This window comes from Dendrobium catenatum, unplaced genomic scaffold (assembly GCF_001605985.2).
Source record: "Dendrobium catenatum unplaced genomic scaffold, ASM160598v2 fragScaff_scaffold_853, whole genome shotgun sequence".
Lineage (NCBI taxonomy): Eukaryota > Viridiplantae > Streptophyta > Magnoliopsida > Asparagales > Orchidaceae > Dendrobium > Dendrobium catenatum.
This window is the reverse complement of record NW_021319315.1, coordinates 60,524-85,938: the sequence shown is the minus strand read 5'-3', so window position 1 is coordinate 85,938 and position 25,415 is coordinate 60,524. Positions and strand designations below refer to the sequence as shown.

The window sequence follows — 25,415 nt, the reverse complement described above, 5'->3', positions numbered from 1 at the left end:
GGTTTGTATTTCTGAGACGCTCAGTTTGACTATAATTTGCAGAAATCGGAGTTCAAGTGATCACGAATTTAATTTTTGAAGCTTCCGGCTTGATTTTGCCTCGAGATTCTCGAGCCCAATCAAGATAATTTTTCGATGATATATCAAATATAAATAATTGTTTAGAAAAAAACCAATTTAACAATTTATTTTTGTTTTTCTAAAAGTGATTCCAACCTCCATGACAAAATTATTTTATGTTTTGTTATTTTATTGCATAGAAATTTTGTTAACAACCTTCCTAAAATATTATTAGCCTAGTAATCGAAAAGTATTATTTTTTCATGGTCATATACTCAATTATATATTTATAATTTATTGTAATGCAGCTTTTCTTCTTTTGTTCTTAATTCAAATCGTATGTATTTGAATGCAGCCCCTAATTTCCAAAAAAAAAAAAAAAATGTAAAAAAAAGTTCTCTAAAATATTTAAAAAACGGCTGGCAACTCAACAGTTTAACCCGACACTGCCGTCTCGCTTATGGACACCTATGACCCGACTGACCCGCCAACCGTACTGTGATATTCTCTCCGAAATCTGCTAAATAAACTCCTTTTCTTAAAAAACTATACGCCGAAACCTATTTCTTTCGGAACGTAGCGAGACGCCCAGTCGCAGGGGTTCAATGCACGTCAGCACGTGTTCCGGTTCACTACCGGTGAATAAAAGCGGGGTAAGGATATCGTCGTTATTTCGATTTTGTTTCCGGACGAAACACGTAGCGGATAAATCTTTTCTCCATGGCGCCGTGATCTGTCCACCGATCGTCCTGCTGCGCAAGGATTAGGTTTTTTCTTATTCTTCGAGGCTTGCTGGTTAGAACGGGAGAGGGGGAAATATGGCAGATCGCGGCGGTCGCGGCGGGGGCGGGTGCTGCCCGCCGTTGGATCTGATGAGGTCCGAGCCTATGCATCTCGTGCAGATCATCATCCCCATGGAGTCTGCCCACCTCACCGTCTCCTACCTCGGAGATATCGGCCTCGTTCAATTCAAGGATGTAGGCTTCTTGTCCTTGCTTTCTTCCATTATTTTGTCTAATTATTTCTGCTTTCTTTCATCTCGGGCTACGATGTGGTTGGCGGAAAATAAGAGGGGCAACCTTGTTTTGATAAACGATGAAAATGTGCCGCATTTATGATGGTATCTTACCCATCATTGGCTCCCTTGATAGTGTAAAGGTGCCAAATTGTTAATTGATAGGGCTTCCGCCTGGAGGGTGGACATAAGAGTTATAGCTTCGGTGAAGTGCAGGGATTTATTTATTAATTTTTATTCGTTCTTGTTCATCCAATCACACCTGACCTTTAATTTAAGCTTGGGACGAAGATTAGTGTTGGTCTGCTCTCTGTTTGGGCTTTTGTGAAATTTGTTTTGTTTTTTTGAGGTTTTTTGTGTCGTGGGGAGCATTTTGAAGACTCGCGCTTTCTTCTTTTTTCGCTAAATTGAAAATCGCTTTAATTCTCAATGCTTTTGATTTTTCTTTTCAACAATGCATCATTGTTTTACTTAATTTCAGTTAAAATTTTAAAGTGGAGAAATTGAAGCCTTGAATTCTAACCCCCGTTCGATATGGAGCATCTGGAATTAGCTAAGAGGGTGATTTTTATGTATTTGCAAGGTTTTTAGAATTTTTTTACATCCCTATAAGAAAAAATTTCAAACAATAAGAACAATGACCATCATTTTCTTGCCTTAGCAACCTTGTAACATAAACAATGAGTTGAAGATTAGTTATCACATTGCATCAGCACAGTCATGCTTAGACACTTCAAGTATACATGCACAGGCAGGCTACAATGGTGCGCCTCTTTTAGCCCTGTCACCCTTGTGCCAAAGAACTTTGTAATGCCATAAAGCCGTGACATTCGTGCATTTGGTGTAAGATGATTATTAAACTTCCCATAAAGTTAAACCTCGAATGGGTATAGCATAGAAGGACCAGCCACCTGCTCTGTAACTGCTTCAAGTTTATTTTCTTGTTTTCTTACACACCTCAGGGCACATATCAATTAAAATTTGGGTCAGACTTACGCATACAAATTATTTAATTCAAATAGTTGTTATATTGTGGTGTCAACCCAATTATGAAAGCTTTTAAAAATATGTTTTGCTGCAAGCTAGTGTAATTTTGAAATAAGAGTTCAAATGTGTGTGCATCATTGCAGAATTGACTAATGGAGGTTTATTGAGCATTTGATTGCCAAAATATTTAACTGGATTTTCTCTCTTTTATCATTCTTATTATTCTGTTATAGTTGATAAGACGTGCTTTTCATTTCATTATTTAAGTGGCATACTTATTTTTATTTCTTGCTATTAGTCTTTCTTCAATAATGCAAAAAGGATCATTGATAGTTTATTAGAGAGGAATTTATACTTTACGTTTTGCACCGAAAAAAGGTATTTTTTCTATCTAATAAAATTATACACGCTTGATTTTGATTAGTAGCCAACTAATCTTACTATTTATGCATTTAACATTTCAAATATGTACCCTTTACGAAAAAGAAAAATGAAATATGAAAAATACCTTACAGAAACTTTGAGTCGTAGATACGATTTGATACTGTTTTTTATGCTTTTTCTTGTTTGTCTGGCAATATTTATCATACTTTTTATATAAGTTATTTTCAAGATAGGTTGTAAAATTTTGCTTAAACTGTTGGTTTATTTATTATTTTCAATTGTATTTTAGTTCTTATTTGAGGGGTTATACTATTTGGTATAATGCATGATTTCATAACAAGTTTTGTGAACTTAAACCTTGATGTATCTTTAGATGAAGCGCAATGCTTTATATAATTGCTAATATTTTTGACCTAATGCCACTTTCTTTTCAGCTGAATGCAGACAAGAGTCCATTCCAAAGAACATACGCTAACCAGGTAACTTATTTTCAAGTAAATGAATTTTGTTGTGTAAGATCTTGTATTCTTTAAATATTTGCAGATATCATTATGTTGCTTTGGAAGGAAAATAAATATTTTGACTACAGAATTTTAGGGGGCCTCAAAATCAAAAGATATATTTAAATTGTGACATCAATGATAAGAATGGGAACTCTTACTCTTACCATTTGTGCTGTTTTACATGATGAACTTTTCTTTTTCTTAAAATGGGTTATGATAGCTTAGCAACAAAGGGCAAACTTCTCCAATAATATGTGATCATCCTATTATTTATTTATCCATATTTTGTTTGTAACCGTCGACAAATATTTGTACTTTAGATTAAAAGATGTGGAGAGATGGCAAGGAAGTTGCGTTTCTTTAGGGAACAAATGTTGAAAGCTAGTATCTCGCCATCAACAACGCCCATGACACGAAACAATATTGCTTTTGATGATCTAGAGGTATACTTTTCAAATTACAGTTAGTGAAACTTTTAATTTTTGTTGTATTCACAAGTGCTCTTTATGATTTGCTTTTTGTTTCATGTTACCTAGATAAAACTTGGGGAGCTTGAGACGGAGTTAGTAGAAGTTAACGCAAATAGTGAAAAGCTGCAACGCACATACAATGAGCTGTTAGAGTATAAACTTGTACTTCATAAGGTAAGATTTGTTTATTAAATAGCTATAATAATAGTTTTAAATTCATTCTAGTGGCATATCCATCTCAAATATTGCCTTTGGTTTTAATACTTGCAATGAACTGTTAGAGTATAAACTTTTGCCTTAGAAGGTGAAATTTGTATTTTACTAACTAGCAATACATGTTGGCTTTTTTATATGTGATTAACATCTCAAGATGATACCTCTACTTGAAGTCATATGCTGTTTATGCAAGTATTCAAAATGGCTGATAGCACATGCGCTATAAATGCGTGCACTTTGTAAATTACTATAATATTGATGGGTTGCAATGGTTTTAATCATGGGAATATTTTTGTAAAAAACGGCTAATTTCCATATGAACTTGGAGGAATATTCCAAAATATTTGTAGTCTATAAGTTTCACTACTGCCTTGGAAAAGTGATTTTGGTAGCATGAGGTGAGGTATTTGTGATAATATTAAGATTTGTTTAGGGTGATTGTATTTTTTTTGTAAACGTGATTGTAAAGTTATTTTGGATAATTTTTTTTTTGAAAATTATTGTGGGTATTATAAATTTTTTCTTTTTTGAAAAATTTGGATAGTAACTTCTTTACTATTACCTCATTCTTGCAGATCTGATAATTCAACTTTTTTAGATAGTTGCTTTTAAAATTATTTTATTGTTGTATTTGCTTGAACTACACTTGTATATATATAGGGATTTGAAATTTGTTCTCAATTTTGGCCATTGAATAAAATTGGCCTTATTTGTTTTTAATACTTTTCCACCTTCCAATTCTCTTCCAAGATGCAATGTTGTTGTTCTAGCATGAGACATGATTTATCTAGTTCTTCTCTTGTTTTCTCTTCGTGTATTTAGAAATTGTTTGATGGTGTGATTGAGTTTATTTATATATCTGAATATTTATTTTTTGACTGGTCTAAAAATCTGCTTTGCTAATGCATATGTTATAAAGTTTTTGTTGTTGCTTGTTCTAGGAGATGTATTATTAGTTCACAGAGTAAAAGCTCAAAATAGTCCCCCGGCTATTGATAAATGTCTAATTTAGTTTCAGAGACTATTAAAAATTGAGTCAATTTAGTTCCAAAGCTTAAAATAAGAGTTTAAGTTAACTCCAAAGTTAAATATGAAGGATATTTTAGATACTACAAGTGAATATAAGATTATATTGCTTATATTGCTCAATTTTATCATTTTATTATAGTATAAATTTAATCTACTATATAATAAGGATGAATAAATATTAAAAATAAATCAATTTTTTAAAGCAAAATCTAACGTGATAAAATTACAGATTTATATCATTTAAATATAATAAGCTTCCCTTTTTATCATATCATATAATTTTGTCATGTTAAATTTTGCTTTAAAAAAAATAAAATTTTTTCATTATTTATTCACCATTATTATGTAATATGTTGTAGGTTAAATATACATTATAATTTATTAAATGATGAAATTAAGCGATATAAGTAATGTAATAGTATATCCACTTGTAGTACCTAAAATGCCATTCATATTTAACTTTGGAGTTAACTTTAACTCTTATTTTAGATTTTGGGGCTAAATTGACACAATTTTTAATAGTTGAGGGACTAAATTGGAGCAATGTAAAATTTTGTGACTAAATTGTACATTTATCAATAGTTTGATATTTTACTCTTAATTCACTTGGACTTGAGTTTGCTGTTTATTTTATAAATCATCTAAGAGAATAAGTAGTTGTTTATGTTTTTATTTGGCTTTCTCATGAATATTTCCATACTTATTTTTGCATCTATTTTCATTAAGTTTGATTTCATGCTCATTAGTATGGTGCATTGCGTATATGTTGAAATGTTTTTATCTAATTTTTCAAAATTAGATTTTCCTAGAAAACCCCTAGATCTAAACTGTCCTGCATAAGAATGCCTTGCATGCATATTTCTTTCGTTTATGACTCTCCTGTGCCTTGACACACTGTGTAATCCTCCTTTTCAATTACTTGGAGAATGATATCCTTGATGCATAATAAATTTATAAATTCCTGTTTCATAATCCGAGTTTTTTTTTCTTATAAAAACATTTGAGATTTTTTGCTTTATTGTTATCAATGTCGCTAACTTTTAATTGCATGAATATACGAAGAAAGAAATAACTCTGGCCAGAGATCTGATTCTAATATTACAACTGAAAAGAGTGCCTTATGCGGTGGTCATTCCTCTTATTCAGGATTGAAATGGGCTTCATAGCCTGCCATTTCAAAAGAAGATGCTACATAATTTGACCCTCCTGGACTTATTAATGTGGCCTTCCAAGCTTTTTGGTTTTAACTTTCAGTTTTGTTTAAGGTTTGTAAAGGATTTGTCATTCACTTAATGAAAGCCCCTTCCCCCTTCTTGTTTTAGGCTGGTGAATTTTTTCATTCTGCTCGAAATGATGCTGCAGCACAACATAGAGAGACGGAAACACGGCAAGTTGGCGATGCTTCTCTTGATAGTCCTTTGTTGTTGGAACAGGTAATTTTTTAGGGTCTCTTTTTATTTTCATTATATTCATCCATGAATACCTTCAATCCTTTAAATAACCATTAGCAAATTCTTCTGTGCAGGAGATGCAAACTGACCCCTCAAAGCAGATAAAGCTTGGATTTATTAGTGGCCTGGTACCAAAGGAAAAATCAATGGCTTTTGAAAGAATCTTATTCCGAGCTACTAGGGGCAACTTATTTCTTAAACAAGCTCCCATAGATGATCCCGTTAACGACCCTGTTTCAGGAGAGAAGGTGTCATTTCATCTGTTTTATATGTCATCCACAATATGCTTATTCTTCAAGTTCCCATAACTATTTGTGATTGTCCATATTTTGTTATATTCACGTGAGTTTGTGTGCTAGAATTTTGGCTTTTAAGCATCAATTAATTCCCGACTTTTATGTTTAGAAGATTTCTAATTTGCTGTCATAATTTGTTGATTAAATGACAAATAATAACTTATATTTGATTTTGGGCTATTGAGTTATCATATTTCCACTTTTTTCGGGCTATGCGCCTTTTGATTGTTGTATTTTTGTGTTTGTATTCTAGCTTTTATCAACATGGAGGTGTTTGGTGTCAAGTTTAGGTATATATGTATTATCATGATTAGTGTTGTGCCATGTATCTAGGCATAGCAGCATTATGGATTGGTCTCTATTAGTTTTTGCTAAGTGCTGCCAATTGTTTTTTTACCCAAAATGTTTTGTACAATTTCTACCCATGCACTTTTGTTGTATCATTTTGCTTTTTAATTCCTTCACGTTCATTTTATGGATCAATCTTATTAATGGTTCCTCTACTAATCATTGTATATGTCTAAATCATTTAAATCTATTTTTCAATATTTTCTATCTTAGCTATTTCTAGGTTTTCCCTCTTATAGTTATTTCTCAATCAATCTGATAGGAAATACTTGGTTTCAAGTAGTTCCTAGCAAAACTTAAGTAGAACAAGCAGAAAACTGCTGTTTACAGCAGTGGACAGCAGTTTTTCTCAATAAAACAGTGAGAAATCGCGGGAAAACTGAGAGAAAAGTCACAAAAAAGCTTGTATTTCACTAGAAGAAGAAGAAAACAGCAAAGATACAATTGATCCTCAATTCGAGAGGAGGATCGATCTCTCCCAAATCTCTAGACGCTACTAGAGCCCAAAGAAAACCTAAATCTAAGAGATCTCAAATTTATGCCAAATTCAAGATACTCAAACCCTAGCAAAATCAACTATTTAATGCATACAAGTCAAAAGGAATTCCCTAAACAGTCCCTATATTCAAATTTCTCTCTGAAACCCCCCAAAAATCCTTCCTAAAACGCTCTGTTTGAGCTGTTGGCCCGCCCGATCTCCGCAGGAGGCGGAGATCCCGCCTGTTCGCGCCTCTGCCGGTCCCGTGCGGACCGGCTGGACCGGTCCAGTGGACCGGTCTAACACAATCTTTTATAGTTTTGTGATATCCATTTTACCACTCTCTTTTATTGGTTTACTCAGCTTGGTAATCAATGATTTTATTTGATGACCCATGACTTAATCAACCGGTGTCCACCAACTTCACTCCTAATTGGTCAACTACCTGAGTGGAAATGAAATTGTGGGTAGCCCCACTATCAATTAGCACAACCACCTCACGGTCAGCTATCTCTCCTTTCACTTTCATTGTGTGACTCGGAGTGAACCCCACTACAGAGTTCAGAGATACTTCTGCCACATCCAGGTGCAACTTTTCCTCCTCTCCAGATCTGCTCCCACCTCCCTCCTCATCTTCCTCGTCTTCACAGACAAGGAGAACCTAAAGAGTTCGGTCCTTGCACTTATGCCCTGGCATGTAGTTCTCATCACATCTGAAGCACAACCCTTTTGTCCTCTTATCCTGCACCTCCTTCTCTGTCAGCCTCTTGAAATTTTCCTCACTCCCTCCTCCTACTGGCTTCTCCCGGGTGGTCTCATTACTGTTGCCTGATGCAGGCCCCTTGGGTGCTAGAAGAGTGGTCGTCGTCCTGTAAGAGCCTCCTGAGCAGTTTCCTCGAGCCCCTCTTTCTATTTTCTTCTGATCTTCTACCAACTGCGCCAGTTCCATAGCCTTTCTCAGGTTCCTCGACTCCAGTACCCTGACTGCTGTTCGGATCTCTGGTTTCAGCCCCTTCATGAAGTTTCCTTTTAAGGATGACTCTGAAATGTGATCCAATCTGTTAGCCAAGTACTCAAACCGATCCCGATAATCTGCCACAGTCCCTTCTTGAGTCAAGGCAAAGAAATTGCTCATAGAAGCCTCCTTCCTCGTCGGTTCGGAAACGCTCTAATAAGCAATCCTTGAACTCTCTCCAACTTCGGATGGGCTCCCTCCTGTCACGCCACTGATACCATGCCAAAGCTTTCCCTTCCAGACACAGACCCACCGCTGTCAATTTTTCATCCTCTATCAACCCGTTGACAGCAAAGTAATGCTCCACTTTGTAGATCCAGCCATGACCGTCTTTGCCCTCAAAGACGGGCATTTTCAGCTTCCTCACCCGTAGGTCTCCTCCGTTTCCCCGGTACCCTCCATAACCTCCCATTCCTCAAAGGGGAAGAGTCCCCCAAGTGTCCCGATCATCCCTCCGACGATTATATTCGAATCCCTCTTCATACTCACCTCTTCTTCCTTCGAAATCATCACATCGACGTTGAATTCCTTCAAATTCAGCACCTCAACGATGACGTTCCTCCCTTCTTCCTTCAAAAACATCCCCTCGACGCTGAATCCTTTCGAATTCAACACCTCGGCGATGAATTTCTTCCCTTCGCCCTTCAAATTCAGCACCTCGACGCTGGATTCTTTCAATTTCAACACCTCGGCGATTGAATTCTTCCCTCCTTCCGACCAAATCAGCCTCCCGTTGGTCGTATCCCCTACTCATCTCCTTTCTAGAAAGCAGTTCTAGAGGGGGCATGTCGTTTTCCTCCTGCAGGATCTCCACCTCCGAATTTCTCCTCCCCCTCAATGGGTTCGGATTTCCTCCCATGCCCTGGCCGTCGGTAATCTCCCTTACTTCCGATGCTGCCAGATTGGTATTCATTTCCAGTAGTTTCTTCATCATTTCCTCCATCGTGGTGAACTTCCCCTCCAACCTTTCATTGTTAGAGGTGATTTGATTTTGAAATTTGCAGAATCTTTCCTCCAAATCGGCTTTCAATCGGCCGACTTCGCCTTCCAAGACGTCAAGCTTCTTTCCGGCCATCTTTCTTCCCAACGGATTTCAAAACTATCACTTCCGGAAGCCAAACGCTCGCTGAAAAATCAGGATTTCAGCCGTCTAAGGTCCCAAAAACGACGCTCTGATACCAATTTGATAGGAAATACTTGATTTCAAGTAGTTCCTAGCAAAAACTGAAGTAGAACAAGCAGAAAACTGCTGTTTACAGCAGTGGACAGCAGTTTTTCTCAAGAAAACAGTGAGAAATCGCGGGAAAACTGAGAGAAAAGTCACAGAAAAGCTTTTATTTCACTAGAAGAAGAAGAAAACAACAAAGATACAATTGATCCTCAATTCGAGAGGAGGATCGATCTCTCCCAAATCTCTAGACGCCGCTAGAGCCCAAAGAAAACCTAAATCTAAGAGATTTTAAATTTCTGCCAAATTCAAGATACTCAAACCCTAGCAAAATCAACTATTTAATGCATACAAATCAAAAGGAATTCCCTAAACAGTCCCTACATTCAAATTTCTCTCTGAAACCCCCCAAAAATCCTTCCTAAAATGCTCTGTTTGAGCTGTCGGCCCGCCCGATCTCCGCAGGAGGCGGAGATCCTGCCTGTTCGTGCCTCTGCTGGTCCCGTGCGGATCGACTGGACCGGTCCAGTGGACCGGTCTAACACAATCTTTTATAGTTTTGTGATATCCATTTTACCACTCTCTTTTATTGGTTTACTCAGCTTGGTAATCAATGATTTTATTTGATGACCCATGACTTAATCCACATATTTTTCGTAATGGGAGATCATTTCGAAGTCAAAATTTTTATCAATGTATCTTGTTATCGGATTAAGTTACTTTTGGGCAAAGCTACATCCTAATACATTTAAGCTCCCCCCTTGATTATTTTAATCAATGAAAGATGTTGAAAGAACTTAATTTATCTCTAAGTACCTATAATATTACTTTATAGTATTGCTCAGGTAACATTCCATTTTAACCATCTCACGTCAACTTTTTTTGCATGGTGAATATTTTCATCTAGCCATGCAGCCTAGTATTCATTGTGTCTATCTATGGAATGCTTTCATTTGGGCAACGAGATTTCACCTTGTTATATTTCCATACAGATTGCGAAAAATGTGTTTGTTATATTCTATTCTGGAGAAAGAGCTAAGACAAAAATCTTAAAGATCTGTGAAGCCTTTGGTGCGAACAGGTATCCATTCATGGATGACGTTGGCAAACAACTGCAGATGATAGATGAGGTTTGTTGCCTTTCTATGCTTCATAGATACTTATTTTCTCTGCGGTGACAATGTATTATTGCTAAAAAAAGAGTGCTGAGTATTTTGTTTCAGTATCATTTATTTAACAAATGATTTTGAATAATCAGTAACCATAATTGCTTCTGAGTTCTGACGGGATGTTTTACAATTAATTATTGTCCCTTTTGTACATCTTGTAGTATTGATTTTGAAATCATTTACACATTTTATATTACGAATTTTGGCGCTGCATTAGATATAAACTCAAAAGATGATTTGTTGTGTGTTTATTTTAAACTTTGATGTTTGTGATATAGAGTGCGTGGAAAGATGAAATAGGTTAATATAACTCTAAAGATCAATTTTATTATAATTTTGATTGAAAGATGCACATATAATAAATAAAATTTCATATGGTTATAAGCAAGAGCAACCCTAGAGGGTCGTGAAGTTGTGTTATGTTGTCTTAGAGAGGGGGATACTTTTTGACACTAGGGCATTAAAGGGCATCTAGTTAGACACACTAGTTGGTATTTCCCAACTCTTTCCAACATTGCTCAAAAATCTCTTCAACATAAGTTAGACATGTGTTGGATCTAGATATACATGGCTCTAAAAAGTGACACTTGGCACATTATTTGGCCACCCATGACATAATGTTGAATTTAGATTCCACATCTTAAAAACTATTATGTCATGCAGGTTATTATTTCTATATTTGAATGCAAAACAAGTCCTAATTTTGATAAAATAACTATTTAATTAATAATTAACTATCATATCATGCATATCATTATTTTCAAATTTGAATTCAAAATGAAAACGATAGTTATTTTATTTAAACATTTAATTGTCAAATCATAATGTGTGTGTATATATATATACATATTACATTCATCATACTACAGAGGATCCCATGGAGTCATAGCGCATTGTGCCTAGCATGGCATGTGCTATTTTAAATATGGCACCAAAAGTACATGTCAGTTGTCATGCAATATTTATCATTTTTTTGTGCCAAGGTGCATGTTTCCATGCCCAGTCTTTCTTTGTTGTTTAAATTGGACTTTATTTTGGGTAGCTAATAGGTGTAGCTAATGACATAAATAATACTTGTTCAATACAAAACTTTTTGACTCAAGACACTTTTCTTAATTATACCTAAACATATGTTGTTCAAGATATAATATATTTAATAGATAACAATTAGCAAACTAGTCATAGTAAGAAATGCATTTTCTAAAGAAAGCAATAAGCACTATTTCTTTTAGCAAAAGCTTATGATAAATGTCATTAGAAGTGAAGCAATAATCTAACAGAAAGTATTAAGTTGAGAGCCCTTTTCCTTCAGCGAAGCCTTGGAAGCCGTCATGCGTTGAAGGTGAGAGCAAAATGTCAAAGGAGCGATCCCTCGAAGATGAGATCGATAGCCTCTTAAGAAATGTACAATGAAGTTGAGGCCAAGCGATTGAAAGGTGTTGGAGTTGAATTGTCTTCAGGTGAGATCGAGAGGCTGATGGTGTCAAAGCTTAGGTTTTATTGTGTGAGGTCGAAAGACCAGGAGCCTCTAAGATTATGATCTAACAAATGTGGATTGAGATTTGAGACCAAGACATATAACAGTGCGTCCATGGAAAGCAGCTCGTTTTAGTGGATATGGAGTGTTTAAGACTTTGGTTTCAGTACTATGCGTAATATGCAATTAATAAAATATAATTATTACTATTATTTGATTTAAATCATATATCATAAAAATTTAAAATAGCATGTGTTATGGGGGCTTTGCATTATATGCTATTGCATGTGCATGGCACAATAGTGCGCCATATTTATCCTCCACATCATATTACGCTATGTGCCATAGCTCATGCTAGTGGTGATGCCATGTATATGTGTGTCTTAGTTTTAAAATTTAATGAAATCTATTTATATTTTAATAAATTTTTTTTACTCTACATTTAATCCCTCTAACTCAAGGTGGTGCCTTTACAACACAACTAATAATTTAACTTAATTTCTAGTATTTTTATCATTTCTTTAAATGTTGGAATATTGACTAGTAAATATATCTCAGCATGTGCTTATGATTGTATGTTATAATACAGAATTCTCCTCAGAAATATCCAATCATCTCCAATTCAAAATTTTTTGCTCATTACATTGAAATGCAAGGAAATAGCCACCGATCTTCTTTAACTCTTAAAATCATTATAACTAGTGGTAAATATGATTTCATAAGATTAATTATCATTTAATCAACTATTTAATGCCCTAAAAGCTTTTTGTAGTTAATTACTCATATCACATGGGAGGAGTTGTGATCTTCTGCTAAGCAACACCATATTTAATTGGACACAAAGACAGTGCAAGAATATTGTAACAATTGAGTTAAATACTTGGAAGAGTAATCAAAAGAAAGAAAAATGATTCTAAAGGTTTATCATTGAAGAGGGAGAAAAATGAAGGACACCAACATCCCCACAAATATAGACAACAAGCTGCCAGGCACCCTATGTATTCATAAATAATGTTTAATATATTTTCTTTTATTTATAGTTTTGAGCCAGTCTAATAAATGACCTATTGGGTTTGGTTCACTATTTTGTCTATAAATACTTATTATATTGCTGTAAACTCTCTATGGAATAAGAAATTTCTTTTTTTCTCTCTTTCTCTCCTATGTCTTGGAGTTTGCACGTACTCAAAAGGTGTTTTCCTTTCTTGCTCCATCAAGGAGCATAACAACTTGGTGCTCTCGTCGAGTCATCCCTCTCTTCAACTCGTCCTTCCAGCCATCAATTTCTTGCTATCCACCATCCAAGAGCAGCCACACCACCTGCTTCTTTGTTCTCCATCAGCCGCAAGAACCAGTCCCACCTGCAGCAAGAAGTTTGCTTGCTTTATTCCTACATTGGTGTCCATCTCCTTCAGTCCAACCGCTTCCCACCCGCCCAATCGCTTATTCCAATCAGCCGCCACCCATCTAACCCATTTCCTGTCAGCAAGAACCAGTACTCCACAGGGTCCTCCTCTCCTCTGTTTTCCGTATGCCGCAAGAACTAGTCCCAGAGGCTTCATCTTGTTCCTTGCTTGCAAGAATCAGTTCCCTGCTCAATTCAGTCCAACTGCAAAACCCGCTCCTTCATTCCAGTTGCTTCCCACCCACCACTTATTGTCCTTCAGTCCACCTGCCTAGCTATATTTTCTATTTAGCCTCATCTTAGCCAACCCACTTCCTATTCGCAAGCAACCGTTCTTTTCATCTTCTTGGCTATCCAGTTTCACATCCGCTTTCATCATGAATAATTCTAAACTTGTTGATGCATTGCGTTCCATGCAAAGGCATCAAGAAACCCAATTTTCAGAAATCCAGAAATCATTTCAGCAAGCTGACATGCAATTCACATCCTTTTGAATTACTCTGCAACAAATTTAAGTCTTCATGGACCCCATGGACAAGTGCCTCGACATCCTACATAGACTGCCACACATCTTCTCCTTGAGAACAATCGTTGTTTGTCGGAATCTTGGGTTCAACCTCCCATTCTCCTTCCTAATAGTAGCCGCCGATTTACTCAAGTTTTTTCGTTCCATAAAAATATGAAAATCAAATTACCTCACTTTAATGGCTTCGATGTGGAAACATGGATCTTTAAAGCTCATGAGTATTTTGATTTTAATTCTGCTCATGATTGCCATTGTGTTCACATTGCTTTGTTTCATCTTGAAGGCCCTACAACTATACATGGTATCAATGGATTCGTATAAAAGGTCAAAATCCTTCTTGGCCCGAATTCATGATACCTTTACAAAAGCGTTTTGCCACTTCTTCTTATAAATATTTGCAAGATAATCTATCAAAATTTACTCAAACTTCTTTCGTTCTTGAATATCAAATTTCTTTTGAAAATCTTGCTTTTAAAATTCTTCATTTATTAGAATCTACCCTGATTAGCTATTTTATTTATGGCCTTAAACAACAATTACGTAGGGAATTTTTACTTGCAAAACCTTACACTCTCTTAGATGCCATAGACTTAGCCCAATGTCATGAATAAAAAATTCAAGAACTATTGTCCCTTCCATTATCCCATTGGCGCAAAACACAACCCAATTTGCATTCTACCAAAACTCCATCTTCCTTCAACCCATCACCCACCGCTCCTTCAGTACCACTGACGCTTTCCACTAAAGCAACTTCACTTCATATTAAAAAACTTTCTCCAACCAAAATTCAGTTTCATCGTGATAAAGGACTTTCTTTTAATTGTGATGTTAAATTTGGCCCTCAACACTGTTGCCCAAATAAATTTAACAGATGATGACAATTTGGATGATCTGGTTCTCCTACTCCAGATCTAATACACCTAAAATATCTCCTGAAATTACTTTAAATTTTTTAGCCAAACAATTTAACCCATGTTCTTTTCGATTAACCGGTTCCATTAACAATCATGATATATATCTTAATCGATAGTGGTTGTACTCATAATTTTATTCAAGGCACTCTCATTCATCATTTTGATCTTCAAACTCAAACTATCAAGTCATTACAAGTCTTAGTGGGAAATGTGCATTTATTAACTCGTAATTCAAAATGTTCTCGAGTCCCAGTTTCTATGCAAAGTTATCAAGTTTTCTTAGACTTATTGTTTTTGCTATCCATGGCGTTGATATTGTTCTAGGAATGCAATAGCTTCAATCTTTAGGATATGTTCTTCGAAACTATCATGATCTTACTGTGCAATTCTCGTATCATAATCATACAATTTCTTTATTCGGAGAATCTCAATTATTACCAAATCCAATTTCTTTTAACTAGTTTCGAACATTGATTTGTCATTCTCCTATGATACAAGTTTTCACCATCCAAGAAGAACCTTTAAATAATAAACCTCCATCTTTTGAAAATTCTTTAGACAACACATTTGCTTTCATCATCAATAATTTACCTCATTCGGTTTAATTTAACACTTTAAACACATCTTTTAGTCACCACAAAGTTTCTCTCCTTTACGTATGATTGATCACCATATTAATCTTCCACATCAATCCAAACCAGTTAATATTCACCCATATCACTACCCTCATTTCCAAAAGGATGCCATGGAACACTTAGTCACGGAAATGCTCAAGCAGGAGTTATTCGTCATAGTCATAGCTTCTCTAGCATAGTACTTATCGTCAAAAAACGTGTTGGTACTTGGCATTTTAATGTTGAATTTCGTGCCCTTAATATTAAACTATTAAAGATAAATTCCTTATTCTTACAGTTGATGAACTCTTAGATGAATTGCATGGTGCTTCTCTTTTTTCTATTCTTGATCTTCGTTCAAACTTCCATCAAATCTGTATGCACCCAAAAGACATTCGTAAAACAACTATTCATACTCATGATGGCCATTTCAAATTCTTGGTTATGCTTTTTGGCCTAACTAATGCACTTTCTACCTTTCGATATCTAATGAATCAAGTTTTTCGTTCATATCTTCACAAGTTTATCATTATTTTTTTTAATGATATTCTGATATATAGCCCTACTATAGATCTTCATTTTCAATGCTTGGTTACATACCATTTATTTCTTAATCTAAATAAATGCCAATTCTGTAAATCCTCCATTGAATACTTAGGTCATAATGTCTCTTCCGGTACAGTTCAGGCGGATCTTGATAAAATTAAAGCAATGAGTGATTAGCATATTCATTCATCTATTCACATGCTTCACTCCTTTTTAGGATTAACATGATATTATCGTTGTTTTATATCTAACTATGTTTATATTGTTGGTCCTTCAACAAACCTCCTTAAAAAGGATGCTTTTAAATGGGATATTAATGCATCTAATGCTTTTACTTCTCTTAAGTTTCCCATGACATCAGCTGCTGTCTTAACGTTATTTGATTTCACTAAACCTTTCGTTGCATATATCTATGGAACTTCTGACATCGCTTCTGTCGACACTTTATTATCCAATCGTACCACACTAGTACAGATGCTTTGCCATAATTTGCTCCAAGCTCAACATAGAATGAAACTCATGGCTGATCGCCACCATTGCAATTTACAATTATGTGTTGGCAACTTAGTCATGTCATGGTATAGCTTTACTTAAAAAATACATCTGAGCTTTGAATTCAAAGTTAAGTGTGTGGCAATACATAAAGCTTCATTGTGTCAAAGCATTTTGGGAGATATCCATTTCAAACTGTATAGAAATGTGCTATTAAGTGAGTTTTTATAACAATTATTTGTTAGTCATATAATAGATGCCTACTATTTTGAGATTCCATGTGGTTGCTCTTTTTTTTGTTTTATGTGTTTTAGCTATTCTTCAAATATTCGTAATAGTTTCTTAAGATGAAATTTCTTGTATCTTTTCTTTTGTTATTTTTTTTCTCAATCATGCTAGTTACTTGATTGAATGATATTTCTTATATCTTATATCTTTTTAAAGTTTTTTCTCTATCAATTGCACTTTCAGGTCTCTGCTAAAATCCAAGAGTTGAAAACTACTATAGATGTTGGATTGCTTCATAGAGATAACTTACTGAAGAACATCGGTTACCAGTTTGAGCTGTGGTATCATCTGGTTAGTATAAAAACTGTAACTTTGGTGTTGATCACTAAAAATTTCTGTCTGGGGTATATCATTTTGAAGGCGCAGAAACTCATTAAGTTTAAAAAAAATTCCAGGTAAGGAAGGAGAAGTCTGTCTATCACACATTAAACATGCTAAGCCTTGATGTTACCAAAAAATGTTTAGTTGCTGAGGGATGGAGCCCTATTTTTGCTGCAAATCAGGTATAAACCGGTCATATTTATATTTTAAGACCTTGTGTGAACTCAGCTCTTGTAGATTTACAGTTATAAATTGGAACCACTCAACTTAGAATCAGTCTTGCAGATTCAAGATGTGCTACAACGGGCAACCTTTGATAGCAAATCCCAAGTTGGATCAATTTTTCAGGTTTTGCAAACACGAGAATCTCCACCTACATATTTCAGAACTAACAAATTCACTTCAGCTTTTCAGGAAATTGTTGATGCCTATGGGTTAGTTCAATTCAAGATAAATCTGAAATAAATCTTTTTTTTTTTTTAATTTGTTTAGGGTTCCATTGGAATTGTTGATATTATTTCTTCTGGAACTTTTGCTAGTGGGTAACTCTTGTTAGAAGACAAATTATATGTAAAATTTAAAGCTTCCTGAAATACTAGTAACCGTATTCTTTATATATATATATATATTGAGAATACTAAGTTTCAAGGCATAAATTTGATGGAAACGGAATTCAAATTCATGTTCATGTAGTTAGGTTATTATTATTTGTTCTGCAGTATCAAATGAATAGTGGGTTCTATCACATATTAAGAAGGTTATGTCTTTCAAAAATTCAAAAACAGCCATCTTTTCAAAGACTTTATAAACATGCAGCTATTTTCTAATTTTTATTATGTGACTTTGTTAGTTGATTTATATAATACAAAGGAAAGCGGTAAATTGACCTTCAACTTTTGAGTAGCATTTTTTTTTGGGGTTAATGCCTAATCATGTTTTCCTTGATTTCAGGGTTGCCAAGTACCAGGAAGCAAATCCTGGCGTATATTCAATCATTACATTCCCTTTTCTATTTGCTGTCATGTTTGGCGACTGGGGTCATGGTTTGTGCTTGTTAGCTGTAACATTGTTTCTAATATTTCGAGAGAAAAAAATGTCTTCTCAGGTCAGCTCTACCCTTTTGTTAATGCAAATTTGCTACAATGCTTGTTTTGCTAATAAATTCTGTGAAACTATCATTTGCAAGTTTTATCTTGACTTGATTGTGCTTTTTGAAGTTATTTTTTTGTTCTAATATTGGATGATTCCAATTCACTTCTCATATATGATGCTTTTTCACTTGACATGCAATACCCCTGTGCTATCAATCTATCGCACTTTTTGGTGTAATAAAGTATTTCCCTGCAGAACACTTGAGATTACTTAAAAATTTTCCACAAACCATGGCAGTGGCGTCTCAGCATTTTGTACTAAAATTGTATGAGCTCTGACTTACTAAATGAATAGAAACTTATGTGGTATCCCTGCTGATTAACTTGCATGAACTCATGATTTCATTTTTTTAATCAACCAGTTTATTTCTATTCTAAATCTGTCCAACGCACTTGGTTGGAATGATAAGAAAGTCAGCCTGGTATAAGCAGTCAAATTGAGAATAATTGGAAGACCCACAATCGATTGTCTACAATTTGGTGAATTATATGAAAATCAATAAAATCTGTTGTTAATCAAGACAATATCATGGAGTTAGAGCGAGACAGTTAGAGTGGAGAATTGTCGTGTATTTTGACAAGAACATATTATGGAGTATGGAAGGTCAAGCACTTACATGACAATAAACTAGCGCTGTCGTATGGATCTAGTGCTGGACTACAAAGAAGTTACTAGCCTAGTTGGTTGTGATATACATCAGAGTGTTTAGATCTACGTGTATAAAATTAGGATGTATAGATTGCAAAATGATATATGGAGGTACCAATGCATGATCAGGTTATAGAAGGTGGCCTTAGAAGATTTATGTAAATCTTTTCGAAGAACAAAAGTCCACCGGCAAGGAAAATATATATAATTTCTGTTGAAGGATTAGAATGGAAAAAAGCAGTTTCAAGCTATTTAGGCTTTTTAAGTTCTGTAAGAAGATATACGAAAACTAGAGTTAGCATGTCTGAAATATTGAGAGGACTGGCCAAGAATGTTGATTAAGCCAACCCTAATAGTTGGGCTTAAGGATAATGATGCAAGCGTACTAAATTCGAGGCAGCTTAGATTGCTTGTAAACTATAATCTATTTTGTAGCTGGCTTCTCTTATACACATTACATAGATGTTGTCTATGCTGCTTCGTGCTAGCTGGGTAAGGTTGATGATGATGATGGAACAGGTTAGATTGCTTGTAAACTATAATCTATTTTGTAGCTGGCTTCTCTTAGACACATTACATAGATGTTGTCTATGCTGCTTGGTGTTAGTTGGGTTAAGGTTGATGATGATGATGGAAATTTACTAAATTAATGGCAGCTTAGATTGCTTGTAAACTATGATTTGTTTTTTTAGCCGGTTTATCATAATTAAGATTAACATATTAGTTTATCTATGCATCTCAGTATGGCGGAATGCCTCGTTTATTCTACAAAATTCAGAAGAAGAAAAGAAATCGAGCAAAACTATATTAGAGACTCTAAGCCACTTCATTAATTTTTCTATCGACTTTATATTTCATATGTTACGCTTAGGTTACTTTCCTTTTGGTCATAATATGCTATTTTACTAAAATTATGTTGATGATATTTCTGGAGCATTAAATCTTCTCTGTTACTCTTTTGATGAGCAGAAGCTTGGAGATATTATGGAGATGGTATTTGGTGGTCGTTATTTAATTTTGATGATGGCTATATTCTCTATATATACTGGGTTGATATACAATGAATTCTTTTCTGTCCCGTTTGAGATTTTTGGACCTTCTGCCTATGCATGCCGTGATGCTTCCTGCAGGTAAGTAATATTGATTGATTTGATGAAAATTTTCAATACTGATGGTAGTATGTTATAATTTTGCTCTTCTCTTTTCAGAGATGCTACTATTGATGGCTTAATCAAGGTGAGACGAACATATCCTTTTGGCCTTGATCCGACATGGCATGGTAGTCGAAGTGAGTTGCCATTCCTCAACTCATTGAAGATGAAGATGTCAATCCTTCTCGGAGTAGCTCAAATGAACCTTGGAATCGTGATGAGTTATTTCAATGGAAAGTTCTTCAGGAATGCCCTGAATATCTGGTAAACTGATCTGCCTTCCCATGATGCCTAATATGCCTATTAATCAATAGTTTCAGGGATGTGATATAAAATGTTTTTGTGAGTTTTCCATCTTAAGCCAATGATACTTCTTGCTAGGTTATCCAATCATGGTGTTGCTGCATTTCGTAAGAAATAATGAATGCATCTAATGGAATTTTTTTTGGCTCATCTAACTTTCTCATCTTAAAGGAATTTGTTTTAGATGTTCTAACAATTTCTTGACTTTGGTTGTTCTTTAATTTCTTCGACTGGTAAAAGCTTTTAAAATTTCCAAGCATTAGTTCCTTTTAATTGTAATGGCTGCTTTTGTGGAGATAAAATCATAGCAGTTTTTGTAGAGGTATTATTGATGGGGGGCTCCATTGAACTCTAAATTTAGTCAATTCAACTCTTTATGCTGTGTAAATAAACTAGAATTTTCTTTTATTGATGTGTTTGTCTTGCGTGAGTCTACTTGCTTTCGAAACCGGCTGAATTGAGGTTACCATGATTGATTTTCATCACGGGCGGATCCAACTTTTTTCAGGGTGGGAAAAAAAATTTTTTTTTTTTGTGGCGGATGGGAAAAAACGCTTAGGATTGATAAAATTAGGGCAAAAAAGATTTTTGAGAGGGGGAAATACCCAAAATATCCCCTCTAAATATATATATTTTTTAGGGTGGGCAAATGCCCACCCTGTGTACATGGGGATCCGCCCATGATTTTCATATGTTCTTACCGGAAGTATTTTACTTTATAATCATGGATTTTGTTGACTTTATCCATGATTGTATGGGATAGACAAGAACAAGGTGTAATCATATGGGTTTTTGTTCCTTCCATGTGAACTTTTGATGATTTTCATTTGGGCTTGAGTTGGAAAGCTACTGATTTTGTCAGTTCCATTGAATAATTCGAATAGATTATTATTATGCATTTTTAATTTAATATAATTTGGGTTATAGCCTAAATGGTGGCTTGATTTCTATGCACAAGTTGAAGATTTTGATTTAAAAATACATCCAAGCTTCATATTATTATTTATTTTTAATTTCTGTTGTTAGATGCTTCATATGCTATAATTTGTCTCATAAACTGATCACCTTTTTTTTCCGACTGTTGCAACTTTTGAGTGCTGATCTGTTGCATGTATTGTAGGTTCCAATTTATTCCCCAGCTTATTTTCCTCAACAGCCTATTTGGGTATCTGTCACTCCTTATCATCGTGAAATGGTGCACTGGTGCTACAGCTGATTTGTATCATGTGATGATCTATATGTTCCTTAGTCCAACTGATGATCTTGGAGAAAACCAACTTTTCCCTGGCCAAAAGACGTTGCAGGTTTGTGTTTTATTTTTGGGACATGTACATACATACCACTTTATTTTATGCTATTTACATATCTAACACCTAAAACATTAATATTACATGTCTACCACCCATAGAACAAATTTGGGTTCATGGAATGAAATTTTAAAGTTTATAAGATGGTATGAATGGTAGAAATGAATTATAGGAGTGTTATATTTGATATTAAAGTTGTATATGGGTGATAGATATATTATATTAATGTTTTGAGTGTTACATATGTAAATAGCATGTAATAAAGTGTTATGTATGTAAATTTAATAATTTGCTGAATGAAGAGCACTTACTTTATGAAACCATTTTTCCAGCTTGTATTGCTCCTCCTGGCCTTTATTTCAGTTCCATGGATGCTACTTCCCAAGCCATTTCTCTTGAAGAAGCAATATGAACAAGTATGCTTCATTCTGTTCACTTCTTGGTTCTTATGATTATGTTCCACTTTATTTATTGCTTCTATGTACATTTTCCTTCAGAGACACCAAGGCCAGGCGTACGCCATGCTTCAGGCCACTGACAATGGCTCTCTTGAGGAGCAAGATCACGATTCACATCACCATGAAGAGTTCGAATTCAGTGAAGTTTTTGTGCACCAACTTATTCACACTATAGAATTTGTCCTTGGAGCAGTCTCAAATACTGCATCATATCTTCGTCTTTGGGCTTTGAGGTATGCCTCTCATAAGCTTATTTAGTGGCCGTATCACTATGCCAAATTGTTAACCAATAGGTCCTTTGCGCTGTTTTCTAACCATCAAAGAGCGTAAGGATCATGCTCAAGTCTGCATTTGAAACTGATAGGAAACACTGGTAGATCTCAAGTATTTCCTACTAATCTTCGGAAAACAGTGAGAATTCTCCACCAAAATCCACACAAAAATAGGAAAACAGTAGATAATTTGTATTATATGATGAAAAGGAAATGGAAAATAGCAAGATACAATTGTTCATTTATTCGAGAGGAGGATCAATCTCTCCCAAATCTCTAGACTTCACTAGAGCCCAAAAGAAAACCTAAATCTAAGAGATCTCAAATTTCAGCCAAATTCAAGCATACAAATCAAAAGAAAAGTCCTAAACAATCCTCCCTACATTCAAATTTCCCTCTCAAATCCCTCAAAAATCCTTCCTAAAATACTCCGTTGGCTTTGGCGGCTCACTTGGCATGCGCAAGAGCCGGTCCCGTGTGAACCGGCTGGACCGGTCTAACAAAAACTTTTACATGCTAACTTTTTTCAATAATAAACTGCCATCTTATGAATTTTTTTTTTATGTATCCTGTTCATTTTAGTCTAGTTTTTTTAATAATGCGCCAAACCTTAAGGAGAACTTACTAATCAATGTCACTTCTGATATTTTTCTTTTGCAGTCTTGCTCATTCAGAACTGTCCAGTGTGTTCTACGACAAGGTTCTTCTCCTTGCCTGGGGGTATAATCTTCACTTCCTCACGCCCTGATTATTACTTAAACTATTTAATGTCCTATTCCTGAAAGCTGATTAATCTGATATCGTAGGTTCAACAATGTCATCATTCTCATCATTGGCCTCATAGTCTTCATATTCGCGACTGTTGGTGTTTTGCTTGTGATGGAAACACTTAGTGCATTCTTGCATGCCCTGAGGCTCCACTGGGTGGAGTTCATGAACAAGTTCTATGAGGGCGATGGATACAAGTTCTCACCATTCTCTTTTGCATTGCTTGCTGAAGAAGATGAGTAGTGCAATTTTTGTGCAGATTTTCTGTTCCTGGTTGCCATATATGTAAGCCTGTGCGAGTTGTGATGAATGGAAGAAGCGTCGCTAGAGGACCGTTATATTCTATTTTTACTTAGCAGCAAAAAATAAAGGGAAGGTTTGTTCATTTTCAATGCTAGTGCCTTATCTGTACAATACGGACGAGTTCTTTCTTGCCCAAATAAATATTGATTTTTCATTAAGTGATAAAATAACGCATTTCATCATCTCGTGTTAATGATTGTGTTTTTTTAACTTCATTTTTAGGAAAAAATTATTTCATAATATCCTCATAAAGTGTATTAAAATAAATTTATATTTAAAATAATTAAATTTATTTTTGAGATTAATGTATTGATAGAATATGGCTTAGGGCATAGAAAAGTTTTTTGACATGAGATCTCAACTGAAACGCTGACTTTTTCATGTAATTCCTTATATGTTGGAACGGTCAAAAGATCAGAGCATTTTATAAAGTTCTATTTCGAGATCTCAACTGAAACGCTGACTTTTTTATGTCTCTTATATGTGGGAACGGTCAAAAGATCAAAGCATTTTATTCTAGGTTAAAATATTTGATCATAATCTGACTTGATATGAATCGATCTAATTAGAACCCAACCAGTCTAACTTGATAATTATTATATGGATGCTATAAATTTTTGAATCAATATGACTCAAATAACTTGAATATGACCAATTTAGTTTAATGGACTATATATTTCTAACACTCGAATAGTAATTGATTGACTCAATTTTGAGTTGATTTTAAGTTATTCGAGTTAATATGCTCTGATCCAAGTATTAATCTGGTCTAGAATTTAGACCCGTTGTCATTGTCTCGCCACCAGCCATTCTCCTGTCAATGACCATCACCACTGCATCATAAATTAACTTATTCAATTGTTACATTCCAAAAAAATTGTGGTCGTGGAGGCTAGGAGTGTTTGTTTAATAGTTTAGCTTTGTATAAAGATGCATTATATACGTATAGAAATTATAAGAGATACTAATTTTTTTTATGTGAAGAGCCAAAAAATGAGAAAAGTCATAAGGCTTTGTCAAGTTGTAATAATGCACTATATAATTATAGCTTAAGAATATATTCTTCTCTGTAATTAGAGAAGATGGGACTTCACAATTAAGAATAATTATCTGATTCTCATTATAGGGATTACAAAGTCAGATGTCTAGAGAAAAATAGTTGAAGTTCAATAAAAAGTTGAATGTTAGTAGTCAAGTGATAATAGCAGGATGGTGGAAGATAGTGGTGGTGATTGTTGATGATGGTGTTGTGAACATTGCAATGGAGTTCTTTATATCTCTTTGCTCTCAAAAACACCTTTATGTAAATAATGACTTCCTATTTATAGCTTTTTGATAGAGGTGCTTTGGACAATTTGTTTAGAAAAAAAAAAACTCTGTTTAATGATTCTTATCAATCCATTAGATTATAGATAATTTATTTATTATTTGTTTCTTAATTGCCTCAAATTTGAATTTCTTAGGCTTATTGGATTCGTCTCATCGAGCTTCAAGTGATTTGAGTTCATTTGAAAATATATCATATCACTTTTAGTATTGATAGAATTTTCTTGTCGAGATGTTCCGTTTGACTATAAACTTATTGAAATCATAGCTCTAATGATCATGAATTTGATTCAATTAAAAAATTGCACCAAGATTCACTCTGCTCAATTGAATTTCTAGAGATTTATAATCAACATTCAATAAAAATAAAAACACTACATTTTAAAGATATTAATTATCATTTTTAAAATATAAACAAAATAAAATACAATAATCCCAATCAGCCCCTTGATAACTTTCTAATCGCATCCAATGAACACATATTGAGCATCAATTTCTACTTCACCATATGCAACTTCAGTTCATTTCCTCCTGACGGAGAGCACAAATCCATCA

The 25,415-nt window shown here is 34.7% G+C and overlaps 1 protein-coding gene across 1 annotated transcript; it reads left to right on the top strand.

The window, feature by feature from the left end:
* The first annotated feature begins 758 nt into the window (after nt 1-758).
* On the top strand, nt 759-23,692 carry LOC110106091 (V-type proton ATPase subunit a3). The gene is made up of 18 exons (XM_020835841.2): nt 759-1,037; nt 2,881-2,925; nt 3,270-3,392; nt 3,486-3,593; nt 5,987-6,097; nt 6,190-6,363; nt 10,413-10,550; nt 17,035-17,142; nt 17,247-17,354; nt 17,458-17,606; nt 18,124-18,277; nt 19,942-20,102; nt 20,181-20,387; nt 21,547-21,730; nt 22,066-22,149; nt 22,231-22,424; nt 23,124-23,183; nt 23,270-23,692. Exons 1-18 carry the CDS (start codon nt 879-881, stop codon nt 23,472-23,474), a joined length of 2,472 nt encoding a protein of 823 aa, XP_020691500.1. The 5' UTR covers nt 759-878; the 3' UTR covers nt 23,475-23,692.
* Nucleotides 23,693-25,415: the final 1,723 nt, after the last annotated feature.

Bases quoted from the DNA above. Each gene is read 5' to 3' on its own strand.
- LOC110106091 (XM_020835841.2), top strand. From the start codon at position 879: ATGGCAGATCGCGGCGGTCGCGGCGGGGGCGGGTGCTGCCCGCCGTTG. The intron at 17,143-17,246 runs GTTAGTATAAAA...AAAAAATTCCAG, and splicing joins TTGAGCTGTGGTATCATCTG to GTAAGGAAGGAGAAGTCTGT. The intron at 21,731-22,065 runs GTTTGTGTTTTA...CCATTTTTCCAG, and splicing joins CTGGCCAAAAGACGTTGCAG to CTTGTATTGCTCCTCCTGGC.